Source organism: Equus przewalskii, chromosome 29, assembly GCF_037783145.1.
Source record: "Equus przewalskii isolate Varuska chromosome 29, EquPr2, whole genome shotgun sequence".
Taxonomy (NCBI): Eukaryota; Metazoa; Chordata; class Mammalia; order Perissodactyla; family Equidae; genus Equus; species Equus przewalskii.
In genome coordinates, this window is record NC_091859.1 from 10,476,548 (window position 1) to 10,495,536 (window position 18,989).

At 37.7% G+C, this 18,989-nt stretch overlaps 1 protein-coding gene across 5 annotated transcripts in view; it reads left to right on the forward strand.

Moving 5' to 3' along the window:
- Positions 1-18,989, forward strand: part of TMTC2 (transmembrane O-mannosyltransferase targeting cadherins 2) — a 390,871-nt gene that overhangs the window by 225,534 nt on the left and 146,348 nt on the right. For all 5 annotated transcript variants that reach the window (XR_011534794.1, XM_070600499.1, XM_070600501.1 and 2 more), the window contains 2 exons: positions 17,964-18,049; positions 18,528-18,712. Coding sequence is in view for 4 of the 5 variants with exons in the window: in XM_070600499.1 (XP_070456600.1) it covers positions 17,964-18,049; positions 18,528-18,712 (271 nt within the window). In the remaining variant the exon portion in view is untranslated. The remainder of the gene's footprint in view (positions 1-17,963; positions 18,050-18,527; positions 18,713-18,989) is intronic.

Below are 18,989 nucleotides of genomic sequence, written 5' to 3' on the forward strand. Positions count from 1 at the left end.
AAACAGAAGGATAAGAAAGACTCTGTGTGCCAGTGTTTTCATGGGATTTCCCTTACCATGTTGTCATAAGTACTAGAAAGAATCAAAGTGCAGTCAAGTCTAAATGGTAATCACAAGTTTGTTTGGTGAGCATACCTATCCTTGTGTTGAAAACATTCAGTCTATAAGAGCATCTGGCTAAGGAGTACTGGATGAATGAGTCTATAATGACGTTAGTGTAAGACAGCTTGAGGCTATGAAATCCCTTGGCTGAAGCTCCTCCTTCTCTGGAAAGTGCTGGAATCAGTGCTATTGACACTGTCCGTTTACAGAGCTTTCTTCAAAGTCATGCCACCTGCTTTTCCACATACACCTTTATATTTTGTACTCAGTTGTTGTGTTAATATAGTTAGACAACTTACACTTCATACCTGCTGGGTTTGGAGCCATCTTCTTTCCACAGTTCATTTGGCACATCTGTTCTCTGATTTGTTGTGAGTTGATTTTACAGTTCAGCTCTCAGGGTGAAGTCGCCTTTCTTGCCACTATAAAATCCCCAACTCTAACAACACCGATGTCAAACATCACTAGCTTTCACATAATATCTGAGAAGGAATGACCAATTTTAAAGTCTGATTAATACTGACTATGTCTTCTGAGTACATTTATAGATATTACCACATTTTCAAATTTGTACATTTTTAGATATTAGCACATTTGCAAATTCATTCATTAATTCATTCAACAAATGAGTGCCTTCAGAGTGACAGGCACTGTATTAGATGGTGGGAATGAGATGACAAAGAGTATAGTTTCTGCCTTCAAGTAGCTTGAAGCTTGGATTTAAAATATCTAAGCAATAAAGTAATATCTTTTCTAAGAAATATGCTTATATTATTCTGAGAAGGTAGACAAAGAGACCTAACTCAACCTGGAAGAAATGGAAAAATAATAAAGAAAAAGAAAAGAAAAGAGGACTCACACTAAAAAGACAAATGAAAGCAGTTTGGGGAAAAAATTGCTCAGTTTTAGCTATGTAAGTTTCAGGTGACTCTTGGGCTTCCACTAGGTGCCTGGAATGTGTTTCTCGTGAGAGCATTCTGAGATAGAGGGTGTAGATTTTGGAGTTATAATTATCTAAGAAGGTATATTGAAACTGACTGTAAATAATGTGTGTCGGTGTATGTGTGTGTGTAATATGTATGAGGATAAATGAAAGAAGGACCCTGGATGGGATTCTGGGGAATATCAACATTTAAGGAGCTTGGTAAAGAAAATGGAATCATAAAGTATGCTCAAGGAGAAGGAAAGAAGAATGAGGTGTTTGATGTCATTGAAGCTGATGGATAGGACAGTAAGAAGGGAGAAAATGGTTAAAAGATCATGTACTCTAGAGAAGTTAAGTATTTCTATGGTGCTTTCATGTCCCCATGGGAAAAAAATAGTGGCATCAATCTTGGGTCTAGAAACTTGGAAATATTATTCACTTCTCCTGAATGAAGTAGAGAATAGCATTTTGCCATCACAAAGCTACGGGATATCCCAGAGAATAATTTTATCCTATGAAATGCATGTACACAATGACAAAAGAACTGAAATTCACACTAGGAGCTCCTTGGTGGCTGGAGATGTAAATTATTTATGTCTTTGTTTCTAGCACATCTTGACACCTCCTTGATACTCATCAAATGCTTTTGAATAGGATTGAATCAAACCACTTATTTTTTCACACTCATTTCTTTTGTAGTAATGGAAACTACACATTGTAGTGTTGGTGTCTAGGATTGCCTGCTGGAACTAACTGCTAAGTCTTGCGCTCCCCACCCTAACCCAAAGTAAAATTGGAGGAAATCAGAATTCTTTTAGAAATTGGAGACTGGCAAGAGAAAGAAGAAGATTGAATCATTCCTGTGCTCATTTGTATTATAGGTTTCTGTTACAAATGTTGTTTTAAAATGGCGCTGTGTGGGTCATGCTTTTCCATGTAGAAATATTCACTCAAGATAAACTATTTTCCATGTTGGAAAAATGATGAAAGGCATTTTTCTGAAATCTCATTAAAATGGCCTTTAATTTTATAGTCATTTTTGTCCAGAGCACTGTAGGTAAATTTGAGGACACGTAATAGAAAGCCCATAAAAGAGGTTTATAAAGAAGTTCATAATCACATCCTATTTTAATGCCTTTTGTTTGGTTTAACTTTAAAACTGATTGAAAGTCATTTTAATGGCCAGGAGCATTTTTTGTTGTTGTTCCTAAAATTCTGCTCACATGGAAAGTGTAGGCTGCTATGCAGCAGAATTTCAAGTAAATTAATTTCAGCTTTCTCAGAAGGAGATTTTGCCTTATGAAAAAGAATTGTCTCTTTTCTTCTGCTCCTGAAGAAAAATGAACAGATGTAAATTTGGTATTTGGGTCTTTCCAATCAGTCTTCTGCAGATTTCCAATTACTATGACTTAAGAATTACTTCCTAGACACACCAGGAAATATAGTAATCTTGTCTTTCGTTTAATTTATTTTTTCTGTTATATAAAACCTAAGCAAGATTTGCCCATAAGATGAAGTTGCTTAAAGTGTAATAGAAATTTGAGGACATCTGGATATTAAGATGACAGTGAATTTTCAAAATTAATGTCTTCTGCTGCTTATTTTGCCTTTATATGTTATTTATATAAATAATACATTAAATTATTTCTGTGGCTAAATTCTATCTAATCACTCACTTCTTTCTATACTTCGCTTCAAAGAAGTGCGTGAGGCCTCCCAGCAGACCCTACTTAAATGACAGCCCCCTACCACTCTCACAGGCCTGTTTTCCTTCACTTGACTCCTTCTTTTTACTTTGCATTTATCACCTTCTAGTGAACTATGTAATTCCCTAACTCTATATAGTCGTATTAAAATTAATACAAATTTATAGTTTGTTTAGTATATTGCTAAAATGCAATCTCTGTGAAGGTAGGGTTTTTGTAGATATCTGAAGTGCCTAGCATAGTGCTCAGCTCAGAGTACAAACTCAGTAGATATTTGTTGGATGTGTGTTACACATGCTGCCCATATACATTTTCCTTAAACTCCTGGTGTGTGAAGGGTGCACCATGGATTATTTCAGAAACTTTCCTCTCTACTTTCTCTGTCTTCCTCTGTCCCCGTCAACCTCTGCAGAATCGAAGAGCACCTAAGAATGCCCTTTTTGCTTAACTCCTTCGTTGCTTTTCATTACAAGCCCCACATTAATTTTGCCCCTAGGGACCATTGTTGGAGATGACTAGATGGGAGCTGGACAAAAGGCAAGAGGGAGGAGTGGTCCCATCTTGCTGTTTGATAATGAGAACAGTGTGAGGAAACGCTCACCACTCATTTAGAGAAGGAGGCCCAGATCCAGCCTTGTCAGTATAACCACATCTTGTCATCAGACTCAAAATGTCAGGCAGGCACTTTCTTAGAGAATAGAAATTCCAGGTTAAGGGAATAATCTGAGCTATCCTGAAGCCTAAAGGTAGAATAATTTTTAACACCATTTATATTCTGTGAATAGCTTTTTGTTTGTTTTAATGACTGCGTATGTGTGTGTGCGTGCGTGTGTGTGTGTGTGTTCCCTATATATTTGCCTGTTTGAAGTAAAAATCTTTAGAAAAATCTCTGAATCTTTGAAGACCAGATTTAGGGGTGGGTGCAAACGTGGGAGGCAAAATGTGTCCTACTCAGTCTCTTGAAACTTAGAGTTGGAGAAGAGACTGCAAGTTTAATCAAAAGCAACAGCTGATAGGGATGAAAAACAAGCAAGTTGGCTAATTTCTAGGCACTGTTTAAGCAAAAAAAAAAAAAAAAAAAAAAAGAGTAATGGGACGCATTCATGGCTGAGAAGTTTCTCTGGGTCAAGGCTAGTATCTTTATAAAACATGGGGATGGAATGAATAGAAAAGATGAGAAAAAAGCAAATGCTGCTGAAAGTATTCTCTAATTTTCTCTTCAGTTAGCCCCTTAATCCACAATCTTCCGTCATTCCATTCACATCTTTTGGCTCCCCTCCAGCTCTTGTTCCCCATCTCCAGCCTTAGCCCCTAGTTTGCCTCCTGCTCTCACTGCTAGGACCTGTAAATGATGACGACTGCCACGAAGAGACCCTTGCTCTCTTTGACCCCTGAGTTGGGTGGAGGGACATCTCTTTTCGGCACCAAAATGAAATCTGCAAGGGCGGTTTTAGGAGCATGTTTATAAATGGTGTTTTCTTTCAATTCTTCAAGTACTTCAGGATACTTCACTTGGAGAAGCCTGTGAGTGAATTGTTTCTAGCTTGCAAAATCCATTTCAAGCAAAAAAAAGAGAGACTCAAACTTTCATTTTTGGACCGCATCTTGCTTGTTCTTAAGTTAGAAACTGCTTGTATGACCTAACACCTATTCCTGCTGGTCTGCGAGATACGTGATACCTTTTCCTCTTTCATAATTGATTGCTTCAACAGCGGACTTTTGTTAGAGCACTGCTGTTAAGGGACAAAGAAAACACCCACTTTGTTGAACATTTATGTTTAAAGTGAGTACATTGCACTAAATCACTGTGTGCCCATGGGAACATCTGTAACCCAAAATATAACCATATCTATGATGGAATCAGGCCCTGAAGCTTTTTTTCTTTTTGACTAATATTTTTTTGAGTGTGTTGATTCCTGTAGAATTCACAAATGTTCTTTCCCGCCCCCCCCCCCCCCCCTTGCCTGAACAAACTAATTTGATAGATTTTCTTCTATGGACTTCCACAGTGCGTTGTAATGTATCATAGTGCTCTGCACACAACTTTGTTACTGCTTTTTAAATTATCTCTCTTTTCTGCTAGTCATTAAATCTCTATAATGGCACTTTCAAAATATATTTTAAATGAATGAATGAACAAATCAACAGTCTAATTACACTGACTTTTACTGAGCAGTACAGACTTATCCAGCTTAGGGGTTCCTGTACCATGACTGCACACCACCCAGCTGTAAGTGTTTCTCTTTCAAGAAATTATGTAATCATGAGGCATCCATGTTGGATAGCCCCAGAAAATAGGAAAGAAAAGATTACAAATCTGTATATAGGTTTAAAGTGAAATCAGTGGTACTTAGTGCCTTTAATATATTAGGTGCTTTCTGGTTTTTAGTTTTGTTTGTTTGTTTTTGAGGAAGATTATCCCTGAGCTAACTGCTGCCAATCCTCCTCTTTTCGCTGAGGAAGACTAGCCCTGAGCTAACATCCATGCCCATCTTCCTCCGCTTTATATGTGGGACGCCTACCACAGCATGGCTTGCCAAGCAGTGCCATGTCCGCACCTGAGATCCGAACTGGCGAACCCCGGGCCGCTGAGAAGCAGAACATGCGCACTTAACCGCTGCACCACAGGGCCGGCCCCTAGTTTTGTTTGTTTTAAATCACAGAATTCTCTTAGAGGATGAGGAAACATTTGAAAGAGATTTGACTACGATCCCAGAAAATATATATAGGCCTACCAGAAACGTATTTGTTTTCATGAGAAGAAGGGAGTAGGGAAGAAGGAAAAGTTTCCTTTTTAAAAAATTTAACTCTTTGCCACTTTTGCACCCTGGAGAGAGTTTCGTGAGATATTTGATAGCCTGGGCTCTGACAGCAAACAGAATTGGATTCAAATCTCCCATTTACTGGTCTTGTGACTGACCTTGGTCAAATTGCTAATCCTCATTCTTCACCTGCAAAATTGGGTTATGATATCTCCTACTGTTGAAGCAAGGATTAAATAAAATGCCTGGAAACTGGATATAATTCTATGATAAAAGTGAAAGAGTTTGTTAGTTGTTAAGTTTATTCTATTTCTAGTTGTTCACGGCTATGCCTATGTGGGGATATGCCTACACTCACTGGTAAGCATTTCCATGAAGAGGAGTGGGTCCTGAGAACGAGAGTAGCTCAAGGAAACCCTTTTATAAGTTGTATTAGATAGGGTTCGCCAGAGAAGCGGAACCAATAGCATATGTATATAACAAAGAGATTTGTTATAAGGTATTGACTCATGCCATTATGAAGGTTGAGAAGTCCTGTGATCTGCCCTCTGCCAGCTGGAGACCCAGGGAGGGTGGTGGTATAGTTCAAAGGCCTGAGAGGCTGGCGTGAATTCCGGTCTGAGTCTGAAGTCCTGAGAACCAGGAGGTCTGAGAGCAGGAAATCAAAGTCCCAGCTCAGGCAGAGAGAAGGCAGATCTTCCCAGTCTCCTTTTCGTTCTATTCAGGCCCCCAACAGATTGGATGATGGCCGCCCACATTGGGGAAGGCATCTGCTTTATTCACTTTACTGAATAAAATGCTAATCTCTTCTTGAAACATCCTTACAGACACACTCAGAAATAACGTTTAATCAGATTTATGGGCATCCTATGATCCAGTGAAGCTGACACATAAAATTAGCTATCACACAAGCATATTGGTTATGACATATTTCTTGGTAAAGTTGATTGGCACTGGGGGCTATAGTTTACCCACATCTGAAGCAAATCCAAGATGTTTATATATTCGAATGGATACGTATAAATAAGGAAAGAGAGAAGAGAAATTTATTGATACAGACAATGAAGCAGCACTGGGTATATGAGCCAGAGATACAGGGCAATTGTTTATGCTTAAACTGAGAATGGGCACATATTCCCAATGGACCAATGTAGGGGAGTGGGAAGACCGTGTGATTTGAAGCCTGGCAGCTGTGGATTTGAATCTCATCTTAAGACTTTCCAGTGTGTTATCATGGGCAAGTTAACTTCTCTCCCTGATGTTTTCGTATCTCTAAAGTGAACAGATAAAGTGAAAAGAGTAATAATATTTTATACTGCTGATTTTAAGGGTGAAAAGAAATAATATGAAAAACACCATCATAAAGCCAGCTAGCATTAGTTCTCTTTCTTACTTCCTATTAAGTACTATTTGTTAACTAAGAAAATATATTCACACCTATTATTTTATGATGTGTAGAGGAAAATATAGCCTTAATTATATATTCAGAAGACAAATATAAAGCGAATTATGCATATACTAATATACAGTGTAGTTCTGTGAATCTCAGATTCAAAAATAATTAGCTATATAGGTTTAAGTTGAGTAACCATTCTGATTTTTGGGCTCCTTATTTGTAAAATGGGGATTATACTTTTATGGGTTTTTTGAGAGAATTATACAAGATAATAATTGTGAAGTAATTGTTTAGAACGTGTCACACAGTAGAAATGGACTTACGTAGGCCATAAAGGCTTATTTAGATGTTATAGTCCCAGTTCTGACTTTATAATGAAGGTTGCATTTAATTGAGACTTCACATATTTTTAAGACATGGTGCTATAGTGAGAATACATTTCTCTTTCTTTAGACCCTAAGCAAAAACTAATTTTAAAATTCAAAAAAAAAAAAATGAAAGCTACAACTTGTTCATTTTCCCCCCCTAAGATTAATTGATAAGGTTTTTGGTAATGCATTTGAAATATTTTTAAAAACTTGATTTGATTGGATGCCCACTGCTCTAAATTTGACAGGTTAGAATAAAAAAAAATTTCTTTATGAAATAGGATGTCATTATTGTACATTTTTTAGTTGTCAAAGTCTAAACAAAATCCAATATAGAACAAATAAACAGATCTGTGTCAAAAGAAGGATCCCAGAGAGGAGGCTTAACTGCATTTTCAGAAACCTTCTTGGCAGTTATGTCACACTTAGAAGTGACACCCTATGAAGAGGTTTCAGCTTTGGGGAGCTATGTAATAGAATCATGTGTGTGCATCTGTCTAGTTCATGTCGCCTGGTTGCTGTCTTTCTCTCCGTCTCCGTTTCCACTGTTCATCATGCAGTAAAAGTATGGAGCAGGGAAACAACCTACTCATTACTCCTCCCCGTAGAATTTAACCTCTTCAAGAAGGAACATCTTTTTATTTTGTTCACAGTATATATGATATATAATAAGAATGTGCGATAACGTAGGAGTAATTTAAAATAAGTATTCAATTAAATTATGCTTTTTGTGGCACATGTATGAAGTATTCTTCTTTTTTTTTTTTGAGGAAGATTAGCCCTGAGCTAACATCTGCTGCCAATCCTCCTCTTTTTTTTGCTGAGGAAAACTGGCACTGAGTTAACATCCATGCCTATCTTCCTCTACTTTATATGTGGGATGCCTGCCACAGCATGGCTTGATAAGCAGTGCATAGGTCCGAACCTGGGATCAGAACTGGCGAACCCCAGGCTGCGAAGCAGAATGTGTGAACTTAACTACTGTGCTACCGGGCCGGCCCCCTGAATTATTATTCTAATAACTTGAAATTATGTGTTTTAAGTAAAAAATTAACCATTTACATTCACTTTCTTTATTAGTGCTTCTCTGCCCAAAGCCATCTTCGTAAAAATGTCATTTTTTTTTTTTTTTAAAGATTTTATTTTTTCCTTTTTCTCCCCAAAGCCCCCCGGTACATAGTTGTATATTCTTCGATGTGGGTCCTTCTAGTTGTGGCATGTGGGACGCTGCCTCAGCGTGGTTTGATGAGCAGTGCCATGTCCGCACCCAGGATTCGAACCAACGAAACACTGGGCCGCCTGCAGCGGAGCGCGTGAACTTAGCCGCTCAGCCACGGGGCCAGCCCCGTAAAATGTCATTTTTACCTATTAAATTGAAACAGTTTAAGAAAAGAGAAAGAAAATTGAGTAGATGATTTGAGAAAAGAAAATATGAGTGGAGAGAATTATTTTGCTTGGTCCTCAAATACTCAAATACAAAGTCTGTTATCCTGGGGTGGCTTGAGGGCCAGGGAAGTGCCAGGTGAGACCGGAAAATATATACACAACGTGGCCTCCGGCATCACCCTCAGAACACAAATTCAATCAGTTCTGTCTCACTCAGTCTTTTTTCTGAGATGAAAATCCTGCCTATTTCTCTTTCACTTTATAGTTCCTGTGAGTTTCCTTCTTTCTAGTTATTTGGGGATTGAGAGGATTAATTAAAATGCTTTTGTAAAAAACAAAATACGACTAATATCATTACCCTTTTGGGCAAAGAGTACTAACTCCGACCACTCTGATGTCTAGGAGCTTAATTTAAGAGTCACAATTTCATGCACCCATTACACTCTTAAATTTTAGAATTTTAATTAAATATTTTAATTGCAGTTTTTGTACTTTGCAGTCGCCTAGTCTGGTTATCACTCAAAACCAGACAACTCATGCTTTTTATTCCTTCAAATGTAATTAAAAGAAGTTTTCCTTAAAATTCTCTATGAGAGCCATACTTGATGTTGCATATTTTATGGCCTTAGATTGTTAAACAAACAAACAAAAATAAAACAAAACAATGCAGGTGACATTTTAGCAGTTGGGAAGACATTGGTTTGCGGGTGATAGGAAACTCAAAGTAACATTCGTTTAAACTAGTTACGATTTCATTCTCTGTCTTACAAAAAGAAGTCCCGAGGTGTGCAGTGCCAGGGTGGTAGGACAGTCTCATGAAGGGCTCAGTTTTCTAGGCTCCTTTTGGGTTGCTCGCCAGCAGCCTCAGAACGGGGCTTTCACCTTATAGTCAGCAGAACAGAGGCAGGAGAAGAGAGAACACGCCCCTTCCTCTTCAAAGACACTTCCTACAGGTGCCCTGGCCACCGTGCTCTCATCTCATTGGACAGAGTTTAGTCACGTGATCAAGCCTGGCTGCTGATTGATCATGGTTCTTTTTATATGTTCAGTGGCATTTTAGGTTCTTAATCTCTAAGCTGTTATGTCACCCTAAACCTAGCAATTACTGCAATTGATTCAAGTAGTGGTAACTTACTCATTTTATTTGCAGTATCTGTTTTTAAAAACGGACTTTGAGTTCGATTCCATATACTACTGGTATAGTCACTTGAGATTTTTGCCTGATATCTATTTTATCAAGAAAGTTTTGGGGGCGTTTGTGTGTTATGAGTATGACGTTATTATTACTTCTTTCTGATAATAGAGATTAAAGATTTGTTTTTCCAAGTGTTCTATTATAAACATAGTCTAAAACTAAGCGTAAATCTTGAAATAACAAAAGAAATGCAACTGTGATGCCATTTCACAAATTATATAAAATCTCATTATTAGAGCCATTAGCTAAATTAGCAGATTCAATTAGGATATTTGGATTAATGCAAAGTTCAAATATGACTCCAAATCAATGCTAATTAATTCCACTTGGGAAACTTCAAACATATAAATACTTTAGGAAAAAAATGAACATCTAAAATTCATAATATTTCTTCTCTGAGGAAGAAAATCTTAGTTTCAAAGTACCTACATGTATTAAAAGATAATCAAACAGAATGCAATTCAGAAAAATGTCTCAATTTAAGATGAACACGATATTTTTGTTGGTAATTAGGCCTTAGGGATTATATGTTATTTTGTGAACCATTGCCTGTAAACATTAAGTTGTCTGATTTATTTTGATTACTAAGTATTTTTGCCCAGGGAATAGCCAAACTATTTATTACTGAAATATTCTCAGTAACATAATCTTACTTTTAAGTTGTCTTAGCTTTTCAGTTTCCAAAATGCTTCCTACATAGATTGTCATTTAATTTCCATGAAGCTTGTCATTATTGCTATTGGTAGATTAAAATGTAACTTTGAGTTTTCATATGGATGGCTCGATCTGTCTGGAACTCCATTCCCTGCATTCTTGACTTCTCTTGGAACCCCACCTGACCTGTCATCTTGGGAAGGTGTCCTTTTCATGGGTTCCCAAAACATTTTCTGCTTTCTTTACACTGCATTGTGATTGTTTGCTTGTCAGTCTTCACCATAAGACAGTTCATTAAAAAAATAGCTATTCGTTGTTTGGTAATCTTATTCTCAATGTTTAATAAGTTGTAGGAGTGCCACAAATTATGCTTCAATGGAATCAAAGAAAAGAAAGAAAGCTATTATCCTTGAGTATTTCCCGAGTTTTAAAGGCACTTGACTCTCTGTAAACCACATCCTGTTTCACCTGTGTTCTTCGTAGACTTCAGCTTACTCAATACATATTCTTGAAAAGTATACTTTTCATCTATTGCTATGCATTATTAATACTTACTTTTGAATACCTCAGATTTCAACCATTTTTAAAGATGTTTGTTAGACCTCAGACAGAAGTTTTACTTGAGGATCCGTATGTTTCGACAGTTCTACATAAAGTACAATTTTATTACAAAGAGCAATTGACAACTGGTTCGGATCTGCTGACAAGAGGTGGGGAAGAGCATGCTTTTTCTTCTTAATTCTTAGAAAATTTCATATTTCTTTTACTTTTTTAAATGAAAACACTCAGTAGAAATGATGATAGATTAGATTTTTGGGAAAAATAATTTAATCCCTATAGTTTGTTTTCATATATTCTTTACATGGTTCATGTGTGTGATTGGCAGGGACACGAGGACCTTATTTTCTGAAGAAATGTGTTGCAGTTGGTACATATGAAATACTAAATGCGATTTCTTAACTTCAGCGCTAGTGACATTTGGGGCCAGATAATTCTCTGTGTTGGGGTGGTGTCTTGTGTCTTCTGACATGTTTATGTGTTTTAACGGCATTCTTGGCCTCTACCCACCAGATGCCAGTAGCATCCATTCCATTGTGACAACCATAAATGTCTCCAGACATTGCCCAGTGTGCCCTGGGGGGCACATGTCACCCCTGGTTGAGAAACACTCTGCTAAATAAAAGTTCCCCTCTGTCTCTGTCAATATTTCGAATCAGCTAGGGATTCGTATGCCTGTGTATATTTAATGCTTGTGTTAACCCTGTCCAATGCACTATTATCATGGGTTTAGCTGGTTTTCATTTACCAACTGTCTAGATTATGGTGATTTCTGAAAAATGGTGTTTTAGACAAAGACAAGGTTGTTCGGGGAGACTGGGGTAAAGATAGGCAAAACTTTCACAGGGAAAAGAAATTCTATACACTCAGTGATAATTCCTAGAACATATGATCAAAATCAGATAAAAAAGCTGAGAGAATTTAAGGCAGGGTGTTCTGTTGTCTTTTTCTTGAAGTAAAGTGGCCTTCCAGAATTTAACTGTTAGAGTAAATAATATATATCCAGATGTATATTCTTCCTTTGACTAAAACAAGTGTATATTCTTTCTGTTTCCCCAATTTGTATTCTTCTTTCACTGGCTGCTCCATTTCAGTGACTGTTGTTCTGAAAGATAATTCATTGGAGGGGAAATACGAGAAATAAAATATTTTCTTCTATTAAAAAATACTATATGTCTACCTACACACACAGATATATAAAAGTGACCCTATCACTTATTATTTAGAGATCAGTAACATTTTTTCAATTTCTCCCCCGAAAAGACACCTTAAGTTCATATTAATGTATAGCATGGGCAGGTTTTCTTAACTGTAAGGAAAAGCTTCATATAATATAAATGAAATTATTTCTCATTAAATTCTGGCTTGTTGGTCTATTAAAATGTATTCTTCTTTTTAATGTACATAGAAACCTGAAGATTTTGTTGACATGATCAGCATGTAAATGAACTATGTTATCAGTTTTGAAGTCACGGAAAAGCCTTTGGTATGAATGATTTATTAAAATACACATCCTCCTTTATAATCAGACTGCTGGGCTGGAATCGTAGCATGCTTGTTACTGGCTCTATGACCTCTGGCATGTGGCTAAAGTTTTTCTAGCCCAAGGTTCATCACCTGTAAAATGAAGCTGGTAATAGTAACCTGCCTCATAGGATTATTGTTGAGTAATAAGTAAATTAATATATGTAAAGCGCATGACAGGTAAGTGCTGAATAAGTTTAGCTGTTATTATTATTATTATTGCCATAACTAATATATGTGAGAGGCTCCTATTTCTCTATCTTGTCTTCGGTAAAATAAACAATGGGTTCTGCAAATGTGGAAAACAGCAATAACAGAAGCTTGATTGTTACAGTGCTAGAAGTGAACTCAACTCATCCTGAATTGCCAAAATGGCATCGATTCCTTTTCAGAGCATCTGTTCAAGTTAGTGTTCTACAAAATCCAGAGAGTTTTAGAGCAAAAGGAAGTATAACCTAGGATGGCTGTATCTGGAATTGAATTATTTCATCTCTTTCCTCTTCTCTTTGCCTTCTAGAAAAAGCATGGGATTTAGTATCAGAGAAACTGTGTTCCAACGCTGGCTTTGCCTCTTATTAATCATAAAGCCTAGAGTTGGTTGGTAAAACCGTCTTTGTGGACCTCTCTTTCTTCCTATGTAGCATGGAGCTGATGATAACACTTTTTACTGCTGCTTACTTTCAAGCCTCTGCCAATGTCACTTTGACCCTGTCAGCCTTCCCTTGTCCATTCCCAAGCTGGAGTGTTGTTGGTCCTCTGCCCTCTATCGTAGTGATTTTCCACACCGTTTATTTTCTTTTTGGTCTTCCCCAGTAGATTGTGCATCCACAGGCGAGTGCATCTCTGTCTCGTTTACATTTGCAGCATGCGTACTAGGGCATAGTTGATGCTCGATTAAATCCTTAGCCATGAGAATTCCATCTCAATAACCATCTGACTTGGACTCACTCCATTGCTAACTTTATTCACATGCTGCGGAGGAAGATACTCTCTCATTCGAACAGCCACATCATATATAATCCTGGAGACCTGCCTGCTGCAAGGCTCCGTGTGACTAGATTCCTCCCCAAAATGAGGCAGGCTGCACAGGATTGTCTAGGTGTGGTTATCATGCTATGTATCATTTTCTCTTCTTTGTATATTTTATGAATTGGAAAATGACAGGAATATAATACGTCAGCACTGGGGAGCCCATCAGGCTGGATACATCAGTTTTCAAGGTTTACGGGCTTTGGGAACATTGTCAAAGATATGTGCTCATCCCGTCAGGTTCTTTCTGTTTAGCCTAACAGCTATTTGCCCTTTAGAAATGTAATTACATGGAGAGTAATTAGTGGGCATTGCATTATTTAGGTGACAGAAAAGATAAAAAGGGCCCTGATAAAGCCATAAAGATGAACCTTGAGGGGCAGAGTAAAGAGTATAAGAATTGGGGCTTTGGTGACTTTATAAAACATAGAATCATGAGGACAGGTAAAAAGTCAACAGTGATAACCGGGTTTCTGATTTTAGCAACTGCAGTGAGTGGTGGTGCTGATGGCTGAGGAGATTTTTTTCTTCTTTTATGTATTTTATTTATCTTATCTATTTACTTTTGAGTGGGAGATAGTGTTTTTGATTTTTGGAAGTATTGATTTTGAAATTTTAGGGAGCAGCTGGATTGCTGTGGCTCAGTAAGCTGTTGAAAACTTATCTGCATGTCAGGAGAGAGATCTCTACTTCAGAACTGAGAACAGTCAGCATATACGAGAGCTCCTTGTGTGCATGATGTCATGCAGAGACAAAATTGATGGAGAAAAGAGAAAAAGACAAAGTCCTGTGAAACAGCAATTTCTTTTAAAGAAATATATGAAAAGACACTGTCTTCATTCTCTGTACGATGGTCCCAAGGAGAGCAGAGAAAGTAGGGGAGACCAGTTTCCCAGAAGCCAAGGAAGTACAGAGGTTCAGGAAGGCAGCTCAGTTCAATCGTCACACATGTGGAAGGGGAGAGGGCGGTTCACCTAAGCTCACTGTCTGCGGGGTTGGATAATTAGCAGAAATTTCATTATGACCTTTGTAGGGGAGGAAGACATTTCCTCTACACAATGTGGGTTCGTCTGGCCGGAGAATGAATTAAATTCATATGAGACAGAATAGCAGGAGAAAATTAAACAAAGCTTTATAACATGTATACACAGGAGGCTCAGGCAAGCTGAGCAACTTGCCAAAATGGCTGAAGCCACCACCTTAAATATCATATCCAGCTAACACAAAAGAGGATTTTGGGCTTGGGGGGAGTCAGTTACAGGAGGTTACCAGAAACAGGAATAAGATTATTATGCAGATTTAAGTCCTTGCCTTTGGTATTGATTAAGAGTTTCTAGAGATAAACTCATCCCCTTTCTTCTTCCTGGCACAGAGAGGGAGGGACATTTACAGATGGAGATTTCCTTTACAATGTAAATGTCTCTTAACAAAAGGCAAGCAAGTTCCACTCCTCAGAGCCTCCTTCCCTGTCCCAGTTTATCAAAAGCAACCAACCCAATAATCCTCATGCCAAAGAGACATATCTTGGCATGGCCAAGACCAGTCCCCCACACCTTGCAGGGGAATTCTTGGAAAGAGCCTAAACTGGATTTAGAGTCATTGGACATATACGCCATAGATCATTCTTAAAGGAAATCTGACTTTGAAGGAAGAACAATAATAAGCAGTGGTTAGAGGCATGTGCAGGAATGGATAACAGTTGTAGGGGTTTTTCTTTCCCTTTATGCTGAGAGACACATAAACGTTTTTGTAGTCTTAAGGGAAAGGAAACTGTAATGGGGAAAGAAATTGAAGATATTGAATAGAAACAGGCTTATGGAAGGATTTTAATTCCTAAGGAAGATAGAAAGGATAGGATTAAATATCTGGGTGATACTCCTCCTCTGGTTCCATTAGCTTTGTATCAAGAGTAGCACTTCTTTATCTGAATCACAAAGTAAAGCGATAAAGACAATTGAGGTTGTAGATAAGTTTCTGAAATGAGATCATGTATAAGAGCTTACTTAACTCAGAAAGCGTTTTGTCAAAAAAATTATTGTTGGGGCCAGCCCAGTTGCGCAGTGGTTAAGTTCACATGTTTTGCTTTGGCGGCCGGGGGTTCGAAGGTTCAGATCCCGGGTGCAGACCTATGCACTGCTTGTCAAGCCATGCTGTGGCAGGCGTCCCACATATAAAGTAGAGGAAGATGGGCATGGATGTTAGCTCGGGGCCAGTCTTCCTCAGCAAAAGGAGCAGGATTGGTAGCAGATGTTAGCTCAGGGCTAATCTTCCTCAAAATAAGAAAAAAATTATCATTATAAAGAATATTATTTTTTTTGAAAAGTATGTGTTTTTTCTCTTTATCAGTTTTATCTCCTTTTAAAGATGATTGAATATTTTCACAAACTCTTGAACATTGCAGGCAGGAAGCCTTGTTCTTCCTTGCTCCCAGCAACTGAAAAGTACACTTAACAGCAAAACATATCAATTTCACGATCAAATTAATTGTTTAAATTAATTTTTTATAGAAATATATATTTATGTATATATAAAAGTGATGTTAATGTATTTTAGAATTATTTGATCTATTCCAATGACTTTTTAACAAATATCAGAAGTAATAAGGTTAATATACATTGATGACACAAGTGAGCATACTTTAAGTCAAAATGGTTTTCTTCAGATAGTTTTTCAATATTGCCCGTTAAATAATAAATGAATATTTTAAAATACCCTACAAAATGATAAGTTTTTATTGGTAGGCTTCTCATTTCACAAACCTCCATTTTACCAACCTTTCAGAGGCCTCAGGAGCTGGCAAGTTGAATCAGCAGTTTGAACTTGTTACCAGCAATACAGTAGTTCCCCCCCTTATCTGTGGTTTCACTGTCTGAGGTTTCATTTACCGACAATCAACTGTGGTTTGAAAATATTAAATGGAAAATTCCAGAAATAAACAATTTATAAGTTTTAAATTATGCACTGTTCTGAGTAGCAAGATGAAATCTCACACTGTCCCATTCTATCCTGCCTTGGACGTGAAGCATCCCCTTATCCAGCATATCCATGTTGCATACGCCACCCACCCATTAGCCACTTAGTAACCCTCTCAGTTATCAGATGACTGTCCATGGTATGGCAGTGCTTGTGTTCAAGGAACCCTTATTTTACTTAATTATGGCCCCAAAGTGCAAGACTAGTGATGCAGGAAATTTGTCCATGGCAAAGAGAAACCGTACAGTGCTTCCTTTAAGTGAAAAGGTTAATTCTTGACTTAATAAGGAAAGAAAAAAAAAGTTGGATGCTGAAATTGCCAAGATCTGTGGTAACTTTCATTATATTACATTTTATTTATTACATTATATTACTACTGTTCTATTTTATTATTAGCTATTTTGGTTAATCTTTTACTGTGCCTAATTTGTAAATTACAATTTGTCATAAGTATGTATGTATGTAGGGTTTGGTACTATCTACAATTTCAGGCGTCCATTCTGGGGTCTTCTAATGCATCCCCCATGGATAAGGGGAGGCTACTGTATTCAGACCCAATAGAGGTGCCCAATGTTTATAAGATACTTGCTGATTACCAAAGAATAAGGATAGGCCAATTCCCTGACACTTATTTCCATAGACATAGTTATAATGGATTCTCATTTAGGTCGTGAGGGTGGGATCTAGAATAGCTGGGATAGTCCATGTGGCCACTGCCTAAGGAGTGCCCCATGGAGTCTGTGGGTCTGTAGATAAAAGCGTGTCTCACAACAGTGAACTGGAATTTGCATGGTGTTCTGAAATTCAAGCTTATTTGACCAAATCCAAAAATAAGGAAATAACAATGTGAATAACCTTCAGTCTTTTTCTTTGTTGCTTTCTTGCATCTGATTAAAATCTGATTCTCTTTATCCTATTGACTAGGATGACCTTTGCCTTTTGGGCAGTCGTGGGCCAATATTTCCCCAGCAATATGGCCAGCGAGAAAGGCAGCTCATATTTAAATATATATATCTCACTGGCTTAGATAAGTTTGCTTTCTGAAGTGATGAAAAAATGTGTACGCTCCAGGAAGAAATCCAGGTGGTTTGTAATTCTAGTGGGAGGGAAAAGACAGCTGGAAAGGGGAAAGTTCAGTGGGGGTAAAGGGCTTTGTGAAAATACTTCTTAATACTTTCTAATGCCGTATAAATGCAACTGATACCTCTCCAAAATTTTCTCTCCTGAGGAATCGTTTCCTTCTATTTAGAATTTATTTTTATAGTACCCGGTCAGCATTTTTACGGCCCTGTTAACCATTTTTATTTTTGACATATAAAATAAAAATGTGTGGGTTTCTGTCTGGTGATACAGTCCTGTCTCCACACTTGTGTTTCCTCCTACAGAGGGTTACTTCTACAGGAGAACAGCAGGTTTGCAGAGGCGCTGCATTATTACAAACTGGCGATTGGGAGCAGGCCCACCCTGGCTTGTAAGTAATATTCAAGTTCTTTCAAAATACTTCTTTCCATCCTTCCTTACCCATGAAACTTATCTTGGTGACTTATAGCGTCACAGAGAAAACACCGTGGTACTCCTACTTCTGACTACTTGCCAATCAAATTATGAGCCTCTAACAAGGACATCTCTCTCAATTTAGTCATGTTTTGATATCTGTTTATCATTTTGTAATATATTGAGATAAATATAATTTTTATTCATCTATGTTTTAAGCTCAAAATATTTTGAGCTTGTTGAGGGCAGACTATTTTATATATTTTTCAGCGACACCTGTCCTTCTTAATACATCATTATTCCTGTATATATTTGCTCACTAAGTGTGTATTTCTTGGTTTTCTTTTAAAATTGGAAATAATCCTTAGCAACTAAACTGAAGTAAAGATAGCTTTGTTGCATCCACAGCGCACATCATCTTCTCATAATTATATTTCCACCTTTTTCCCTTACAGCTGCATATTTAAACACCGGTATTATTCTAATGAACCAAGGAAAAACCGAAGAAGCTCGACGCACGTTCCTAAAGTGTTCTGAGATCTCCGATGAAAACCTAAAGGACCCTCATGCTCATAAGAGCTCCGTCACCAGCTGTCTGTACAACCTGGGCAAACTCTATCATGAGCAGGGCCACTATGAGGTCAGCCGGATCCCCTCTGCCCTCTCCTTCCCTGGGTTCTGATCCCGTCTCAATGTTTCTACCCAAAGATCTCATCACAGGGACACTGGGATCACTAAAGAAGCTAATATGTGTTTTATGAAAAGTCTCATGGTGAAATTTGTTTGGAGAAAACCTCTGCGAAACAAAACGGATTTCCTTACTATGAGTTTCTCAGAGCAGTTATGACTCTTCGAGAAAGGGAAATATCATGCATTGCTTCTCAGACTTTTTTGGTCACCATCTCTTAGGTTTATGA